A 9,423-nucleotide genomic window follows, 5' to 3' on the forward strand; every position below is an offset into this window, starting at 1 on the left:
TGCTGAAGCAGACAATTAAATCGAGTCTGCTAGAGCATGACAACAGCTGCGCTCCAGCAGCCTCCCGCATCTTGTGTATTAGTGTTCCCGCGCTTAAAAATAGTGGCAGGGGTGCTTGAACTAAAGCTCGTGGAACAAACTTTAGTTCAAGCATCCTCATGCCATTTTTAACTGTGGGGACACTGATACAGGAGACATGGCAGCATTTTAGTTTAGAGCCACTCTAATTAAAGCACTGTGCACCCCTGCCCCCCCCATTCCTGGAGCACGTGTAAAAGTGCTCATTGCCCAAACTGGTTTACTTAAGGCAGACTACAGGATCTCCTACCAAGTGGAGACACTAGGCACCATTTGGTTGCTTTTCATTAAAAATTCCAGCTTTAAGTTTGGACAAGACATTGGTTCTCAAGTTCTCTTGTATGGACAGCTTTCTTCCCACTTGCAATCACAGACCACTGGTAATGCATTTGCTTACATGAAAAAGAGTATATTTTAATCTATTTTAATACCTCTTCTAGTTGGAAAAAAAAAAGCTGCAATATCACCATGTCTTGAGCCAGCTCTCCACACACACCTGTGCTTAGTGCACAAGTTACAACTTGGAAGAAGTCACGGTTAAGAGCTGAGCTGTAGGACCTGCCCACTCAGTCATTAAAAATGCTGGGAAAACTTTACCCAAGAGGTAAATGTCAAAACCATTAAAATTCACTAAATTACATGGTGGATAATTACATTCTGCTTCCCTGTGATGCCTTTGTTAGTGCGATGTACCCACTTCACCATCCTAGAGCGTGCAGGCTTTGCTATGTGCTGGCAGCAACCACTGCATTCCACAGCAGGCAGTACTTTCAATGATGGACAAAGCCTCCTCTCATTAAAGAGAACCTCAGTACACGCTCCTACGTGATGGGCCAAGACTACTTTATCACCTCCATGGTTTGCAGAAGGTGTTAAACACCCCTAAGCCTGGTTTGTAAGGACTCAGTAAATAGATTCTTGTAGTTTAGCTCGCCTCCCAGCCAATCAGTTTTTCTTCCATGGTTGATCTCTGCATCTCTTTCCTGATCAGAAAGTGTGCTTCAGTTCAGGGGTTTGGAAATTTGGTGGCAAGAAAGCAGTAGCAATTAGCACTGCCACTGCCACCCTGCTGCCAAATTTCCTAGCCCCACATAGCTGTGCATCAAGCCCTGGCCAGGTCATTGTTACCACGCAGTCATCCATAGGCCAGATCTGGCCTGCAAACAGACTTGGCACTGCTCAGCTGGCCCACAGAACGAAAAGGTTGGGCACCACTGCTTTAATCATATTGAAGAACAAGGCATTTAGCAAGCTAATCTGCTCTTGCCAAGATACCATCCCCTGTCAAGGTACACAAATGCACACAAGAGAACGTAGATGACATTAAACCTCAAAGGAACCCAAAAGACAACCACTGATAGAAGAGGCCAGACTCTTGTTCCTGGAAATAGTTTTGCATCGCACTGTTATTCCTGTGTGTCTGAATAGCACATATGGGCGGATGACACATCCCTGTCACCTCCAGCTCCCCCAAACAGGAAGCAGATGAGAGCATGTCATTCAGAGTGCATGCCCACACAGTCTCACTGAGCAGTGCAGGGGAGGAAGGTTTCTGGCAAGAGAAGCAGCAGCAACTATATAAAACAAAGCAGAAAAAAGGTTAAAACAAAAATAAAGCAGCTTTTATTTAGAAGGTAAATAAATCAATGCTACCAATTTGTTAGTAAGTGGGACTTCTAGTCACTAACAGATCACAACTGCCAATTGGTAGGTGGCATAGTAACAGCACTTCAGAAGTGTTGCCAGAGATTAAAAATTTATTGAAAAGCACTTGGTGTCAAAAGCCAAATGAACACCAAGCACTGAGGTAAATAGATCAATGCTACCAATGTTAGTAAGTGGGACTTCTAGTCACTAACAGATCACAACTGCCAATTGGTAGGTGGCATAGTAACAGCACTTCAGAAGTGTTGCCAGAGATTAAAAATTTATTGAAAAGCACTTGGTGTCAAAAGCCAAATGAACACCAAGCACTGGTTGCTCATGTGGCCAGGATGTCAATAATTTGATGGACTTGAGAAAGTTAACACAGTAGCTTGGTTTCAAGTTAAAAATACTAGGATTGCATTAAAGTGGGTACTGTAAAGATTACATTAACTTTTTTCCATTCAAGTCCAAGAGCAGTACAGTAAATGCCTGTGGCAAGGCATTTGATTAGCAAAGAAAAAGCACAAGATACAAAGTGCTGCAGCACAATATGAATGGAGCCACCACTTGCCATAAAAGCTATTTCCAGACAGCAGTATTTCCTCTCAGCAGTAGCCCTCCAGTATCCCACTGTAACCCCTACCTCAGTGGCAAAGCAAAAACCAGTGCAATGCCCAGGCTGCAAGCTAACAAAATGCTTTGCTGAAACAAGCACATTGTGATCCTAGCATTGAAATGGCACATTAAAAAAAAGTCAACGATTTATTCCATTAATTAAGAGTCTGCCAGGCAGCAACACTGGTGCTTTAACATTATATACAAGGCATTTATCTCCCTCTCCAAACCCCAGCTATATCAGGATTAAAAGGAGAGCAGTTGCAGGTTTCAGCACCAATACTGGAGTGAGTGAACTAGCTTCTCCTCACTACTATACTATGGGAGTGTGGTGTGGAAGCTCAAGGTGTTAAGCATTAGGACATTTTCAACTCATTCCCTTGAACAAAAAACATGAGACGCCAGATTTGTTTCCACTACTGTCTCAGTGTACTTTATTCTCCTGCTGTCTACAGCTGAACAGCCACACAGGACAGAAACAGGTAGCACTGAGGAATGATCAGATTTCTCCCCTCCATGCCCCCTCCCCAACTTCAGGAATGGCTTTATAGGAAATCCCACCCCACCTCAAGAAACAAAATAAAAATAAAAGGCATTAATAGAAATGTGACCCAGGCCTTTCCCTCACCAATGCTTTAGGAGCTGGCCAGCTCTCCCAATTTGCCATCAGACTTTTCCTTTCTTCTAAGCACCTGGGATTTTTTTATTTTTATTTTTTGTACACTGGTTCAAAGGTCAGCACTTTGACTGCATTCTGAACCCGGCACTGAAAGGCACATATCTGATACCCTGTACAAGAGCTGCTGTGGATGCTGCAGTGCGAATGGGCAACAGAAGTGGATTCCATTTTCATGGATCCTGGGAATCAGATTGGGAGAAGGGAAGAAAAGGATAATAAGAGATTTTACCTGCTTCTGTTCATACGCTAGGTGAGGGGTTTCTAAACTTCCTCCCACAGACAAACAGCTTTTAAAAGGCCGTGCAAAATTTAAAACTGCTGGTAAGAGCTGCATAATAAAGGTTAAATGAATAATTGTTTTACACCCTACACCTTCTCTCCTTTCTTCCTGTTTTATTGCTGATGAGCTGGGACAAGTGAAGGAGTGACTATTCCTCAAAAAAGGAAGGGAGAAAGAAAAAAAATTTGATTTGAGAGAAAAAAAAAACAACAGAAAAGAAAACAAAGAACCCAAAGAAATTCCAGTCCTTCACATGACAGAATTAAAAGCTGCCTGACTGGGAACACCAAAAAGCTAATCTGTCCCAGAATTGCCCATCAGACTTTTACTACACTGTTAAGAAAAAAGAAAAAAAAGAGTTAGTGGGTTCCCCTTTTACTGGAAAGACCAAGAATACAAAAAAGGAAGTATTGGGGAATGTTTGACACCATTTTATTAATCTTCAACTGCAGTGGAAAAATATAACCTTTTACAAGTGCCGTCTTGTGTAAGCTCAAGTCAGTATATATATATTTATATAAATTTCTCTTTTTCCTTTTTTGTTTTTGAAGTGCAGCAAGAGACCAATACCACATTAAAATTCGATCAAATAAAGAGCACAAAAGGCCAAGCAGTTTCCAAATGGCATTTTATCAGATTGTTTGAACATTGAATTTATCCTCATTTTGCAATCCAAAATATTACCTGAAGGTTTACTTTATTGTTTTTCAACTCTTTGGCACAATTTTGTGGGTGTTCGGGCTGCTACAGTACAAGTCAGGAGAGATCGTTCCCTTTGCGTTCTCATTGCCAATTCTGAGCACTTTGTGTTTGTGTGTGTGTAAGTCTGAAATCTTGTTTGACAATTTGTTTCTATTCCCTCTAACGCAAGAGTTTTCCCCCCCATTTCTACATTCACAGTTGAACAATATTAAGGAAGGAAAGGCGCTTTGATGAAACAAGATCATGAAAAGCGTCACTCTGAATGGGAGGCTCTGAACATTCGTCAGTGTTTCCCTAAAATAAAAAGCCCTAAAGAGCGACTTTCCTTTTATTTTTTCCTCTTTTCTTTTTACATCTCTTAGGCTGCATCAGTAGACTGAACTTCGGTTAGTTTATGAAATGCAACAGCTAACCCTTTTTGGGAAAAGATAAACTGCAATGACTTTGAAGTTGAGAATGTGGATACCGCCTCATTCACACACACTCACTCTTAGACTGAAAATCCTTCACCCCTCCTTTAACCCAGGTGCACTGATAGCGTTGTGTGGCAAGTTACAGAAGGCGGGCCAGAGACCCAGACTCCAGCTCTCTTCAGCAGCAAAAGCCAGACCTCAAACAAAGAGCACCACAGTTGAACCTAGTTTCTTCTCTTCCAAACTAGTTATTCTGCTCCGCACTGGCCCAAAGACAGAAAAGCTAGTCCTAGTCTCTGTCGGAAGAGACTGCTTATTTCAAACAGCTTAGTCATTCCCTCTTCCTCAAGGCAGACGACGTCAGGTTTTTTTGTGGTTTTTTTTTTTTGTTTTTTTGTGGTTTTTTTTTTACGCAAGTCAGTGCTCAGCTCACTAACAGCGCTGCTGCTGTTACTGTGGCGGGATTTTCAATGTGGTGTGTTTCACGTCTCACTCACTCATCCTCTCATTCCCAAACATTCAGCATCCGTGCACGCTCCTTATTTCCGGGTTTTTTTCAAAAGATTGGAGATTTCCAGTGGGGGTCTCAGGTGTCATCCCAATGGTAACAGATCTGTAATCAGAGGGGGGGGGAGGGGGGGGGGACAGTCATAAAAAAAACCAAGACCCGCTTTAGGAGCCAAAATAGGATTATTTACAATCAAAGGAAATAGGCACATCACAAAACTGAAAAAAGACCTAGAGTTCAATGAATTAAAAGGTGCACATCCAGCCAGGAGTAAGTGGCTTTTCCCAAATGCTACATCCCCTGTACTTTTCCATGATTTAGAAGAAATAGGAAGCAGAGCTGGAAGTGATCTCAGAAGTCATCTAATCCAACCCCCTTCTCAAAGCAGGATCATTCCCATCTAACCCATCCTAGACAAGTGTCTAACCTATTCTTAAATACTTTGCCAACAACCCTTACGCATGCCACACAATGACCTAAACATCAACAACACCTTAGCTTGCTACAGGTAAAGCAGGGGCATGAGGGCACTGCCAATGTTCTGCCACTGCAAGGATAGGAAGTAGTTGTTAGAACACCCTGAAGAGGTCCACGGAAGAGGACAATAACTACAGGAGGAAGGCAAAAACCCTCACAAACCCATGCCAATCCAACTGAGGTAAAATTCCTTCCTGATCCCAGACATGAAGATCAGTCTGACCCTGAAAAGAGGAGCAACACCTTCTAGGCAGGAACCTCTGGGTTTTTTAGTCCTAGCAGGAGCATTGGCACATGTCAGTCAAATTCCCGGCCTTGGCTGCAGCTAACACCCATAGCTTCTGTCCCAACTTGTTCTGGGGACAGATGTTTATTAGATGATACAGATTTGGAACATGTGTCACTAAGTGTAATATAGTTTCCTTTACCAGCAAGCAGAGAGAGTGTTAAAAAACTGAGATGCACCTAAAAAGATCCAGGGAAAGCAAGAGAGAACTCACTAGCAGGCTACAGCTGCACCATGAGCAAGGATTTGATTCTATTGTGGAGGAGACCTTTAGTCCAAACTTGTGGAGCGAAGGCCAAAAAAAACTATTGTGTTAGCTCTGTTTACCAAGATCCCAAGCAGCAGAAGATAGGACTACTTGGAAGAAATGATGGGAAATTCTTTTCTAGCTAAGGGCTTTTGAGAAGAGTCTCCTTACCAAGCTTGATTCTTCAGTTTTCGCAGTTCTTTAGTCGCCCAGGTAGCGAGGGTTTTTGTTTTATTCGTCTTGGATCTTCTTCCTTCAGTTAGCAGTTCATGTATCATGGGTCTAGCTTCTACTAATTTCAGTACATCTTTCCCAAATGCTGTACACAAGTCCCTGGAGGGGAAACAGTAGAGAGTAAATGGGCTTTGAGGCTTACTGAATGCCACAAACAGATGTGCCACTGACAGTTTGAGCAGCTCTTGCTAGCAACAAGAAAAGAGTGAATCACACAATCAAATACCCTTTTTAAAATGTTGCATATTGTCACCAGTTTTAGCATGAAGAGCGGAACAGTTGTATTGGCTGCAAGCATGCATGTGTCCTGTCCAAAGAACGTTCTCCCTGAAAGTTCCATCCTGCTTCCAAAGTCAACAGCAAAATGGACATTAACTAGCTGAATCCAGCTTTAGCAATTCCTCAATTACACAAGGCACCACAGAATGTCATTTGTATTGACTTATCTTTGAATACAACTTTGTATAAGGCACATGCAGTTTGCACTTGCCTTCATGGAACTGTGAGACCAGGATGAAGCTGGTCACCAGTTCTGTGGTCAGGGACCACCATCACCATGTATATCAATTCAACTTTGCTTCTAAACTGAAGTCTATAGGGCCAGCAGTTTAGACAAGTGTAAAAATGACAAAGCTTATTGTACCATAAGTCTGTGCAAGATGCTTATTATTTTCAAGTTAAAGGACCCAGATGCTTACCCTATCAGCCCAGCAGCACAAGCTACTACTCCGTCTGTGTGATCCTCATCTCCAGCAATGTGGTCGATGAAAGAAAGAATAAATTCTACTCTGGGCTGCACCAGCATGACATCCGCTGCAAGGCAACAACTGGCTTAGTATAGCAGGCTTAAAACATGGCCCACCTCTAGGGAGTAGCTAACCCATCAAACCACTTTTGATATAATAGCTTCCACTCTGCTCACAGACCAGATTGCAGTGCTATAGGAGCTTCTTGAATTCAGGAGGAAAGGCTTGCTGTTAGTCCAGTCCCCTCTATCCAAAGGAGGGGATTCTTGTTTTGTTTTTTCCCTTAGCAGCTGTGAACCGATTAGCACTGTTGATCCCATTTGCATGCAATTTCTATTAAAGCCATGGGAGTAGCTACTAATGAAGGAACTTATTTAAGCGTATCTCCTACCCCCCTTTCAATTTCAGATCAGCAACCGTTTCCATTGCACAACAGGGAATACTCACGGTGCACATTTTCTTGGTCTCCCTTCAGTCCCTGAATGATGCCAGTGTAAGCTTCCAGACAGCCCTCCCTCAGCTCATTCAAGTAGTCTACCATATCATAGTCAGACTAAATGAGAAACAAGAGAACATGCTTCTGTAAGGACCACTGGAAAGCCGCTGAGGCATGAACCCATTTCAGGGTTTATGAGAAGGATCTGCATCATGTGCTGCTGGCTTACCTTATCAACCTGGGCTTGGGAGGCCTGCTGCAAGGTGTTCAACACAACATCTAGGTATTTTTTAAACTCTCCACCAATGGCAAGGGCAATATCACCAAACACAGAAAGAATCTGAGGCTTTACAGACCTATGAACATTCTCGTTCTGAAAGTGGAAAGAAAAGATCAGATCCCATTAGTTGGACATTGGAAGTAAGGACAGGCTAGTGAACTAGAGTAAAATACCAGAAACTGAAATCCCCCCCCACTTTTCCACACGGACTCTCTTCAAATGGTCATGCTTACTAGCTATTACTCTTGTATCTTCAGATAAGAGGCCTCTAACTCCTCTGCTTCCCTATCTTATTTACTTTGCAAGAGCCAAGTTTTCCTAGCTAGTTATTGGTAGGTTAAGCCCTTACCCCCAAGTTTTCTAAGAGCAGCTGCATAACCTCATCGCAGAAAGGCAAGATGTTGGACTGCAGGGCTCTACATAAGTCTCCAACTAGGCCCACTGCAGCCAGACAAACCTGAAAAGAGAACAGCAAATTATACACCCACCCAGAATGAGTCAGTGCTCCCCACACTGACTGTCCTTACAGCTTTAGCTTATTAAAAACACTAAATAATGGTACCAAGACAGACAGTAACCAAGAAAGCCACTAAGAATAATGACTCTTATTTGCAACTGCTGATAGGAGTCAAGGCTTTGTTAACCATTTGAAATGGTAAGCTATAGAAAAAAAAATCTAAACAAGTTTCCCCAACAGAGGCAGTGTTTCAGATACCAACTAATGACAGGTGACCTTTTTTTTTATTTTAAGAGAAGTGCCATGAAATCTAGCGGCCAGGTGTTCCAAGTACCAGCCCCAGGGTAAATTCCATTAGACCTGCACATCTAATGAAAATTCACTGCCAGTAGACCTCTAATGGAAATTCACTGCCAGTAATAATCTCTCTCCTGATCAATGTCAACAAAAAGTGGCCAATGTAGGAAGACCTCAGGTGTCCAGCTGACAACAGTCTTCTGTGGGCAATTTACAATAGAGGAGAGTCTAATTTCATTTATGAGTGCAGCCAGTAATTACAGAGACTTTACAGAACTGATTTTAGTTTCATCACTGACTGCTCTCAAAAAGATGTCATCCTATTGAACATACAAGGGGCTGCAAAGGCTTTCAGCTTTGGGTCCTACCTGGTATTCTGCATAGTTCTTCAGTCCAATGCCCAGGAAAGGTTTGAAGGCATCCATGTACTTCAGAAACTCTCCACCTAAGACTGTACATACAGACAAAAAAAGCAAAATCCATTCCAATTAGGTCAAGAGAGACCTACCAGAGTAAATCAGGAGACCTACCAGTCAATCATATACCACTCAAGAGCTTTTATTACTCAATTCTTCTATTGAATGTACAAGACATTTGTTTGGAGAAAAAGGAAAGTCTAGCATACCATCAGAGATAGTTATTTGAAAATAAGGAATAGCTCTCTTGCATGTTCAGAAGGGTTGTTCAGGGTTCATCTAGAGCAACTGGCATCATGGCAAAAATGCACAGCCCCCACCCCCAAAAATCCCGACTCACAATGAGCAGCTCTCCACCCAGTAGTCTGCACTTGGGGGAAGGGGCAACATTACACCCCAGCCATTGTAAAGCAGGATTTATCAAGTTGATCCAAACTTTTTCTTCTGATTAAAGCCATAGTAAAGTTTTCCCTTTGGGGACAGCTGATTAGCCAAGGCATTTCAGCTTTGGAGACTCCCCCTTTACTCCTTGTTCTTCCAATAGTGAGTGCTTCTTGGGAAGCTTGGATTTAAATTTATTTGAAGGAAAAGATTTATTTTTCTACAACATAATTTCACCACTCTT

General features: G+C 42.4%; 1 protein-coding gene across 3 annotated transcripts in view; it reads right to left on the reverse strand.

The window, feature by feature from the left end:
• Nucleotides 1-210: 210 nt before the first annotated feature.
• The window catches only part of KPNB1 (karyopherin subunit beta 1), a 31,329-nt gene continuing 22,116 nt past the window's right edge, over nucleotides 211-9,423 (reverse strand). Inside the window, exons 14-20 of one of the 3 annotated variants that reach the window (XM_025194462.1) lie at nucleotides 8,751-8,833; nucleotides 7,978-8,085; nucleotides 7,578-7,721; nucleotides 7,360-7,465; nucleotides 6,865-6,979; nucleotides 6,104-6,265; nucleotides 211-1,652 (exon numbers count right to left, since the gene is read on the reverse strand). In XM_025194462.1, the coding sequence (XP_025050247.1) occupies nucleotides 1,409-1,652; nucleotides 6,104-6,265; nucleotides 6,865-6,979; nucleotides 7,360-7,465; nucleotides 7,578-7,721; nucleotides 7,978-8,085; nucleotides 8,751-8,833 (962 nt within the window). In that variant the 3' untranslated portion in view covers nucleotides 211-1,408. Of the gene's footprint in view, nucleotides 1,653-3,910; nucleotides 5,028-6,103; nucleotides 6,266-6,864; nucleotides 6,980-7,359; nucleotides 7,466-7,577; nucleotides 7,722-7,977; nucleotides 8,086-8,750; nucleotides 8,834-9,423 lie in introns of those variants that run through there. The other 2 variants (XM_025194463.1, XM_006037982.3) reach the window with 2 other exon arrangements.

Source organism: Alligator sinensis, unplaced genomic scaffold, assembly GCF_000455745.1.
Source record: "Alligator sinensis unplaced genomic scaffold, ASM45574v1 scaffold2168_1, whole genome shotgun sequence".
Taxonomy (NCBI): Eukaryota; Metazoa; Chordata; order Crocodylia; family Alligatoridae; genus Alligator; species Alligator sinensis.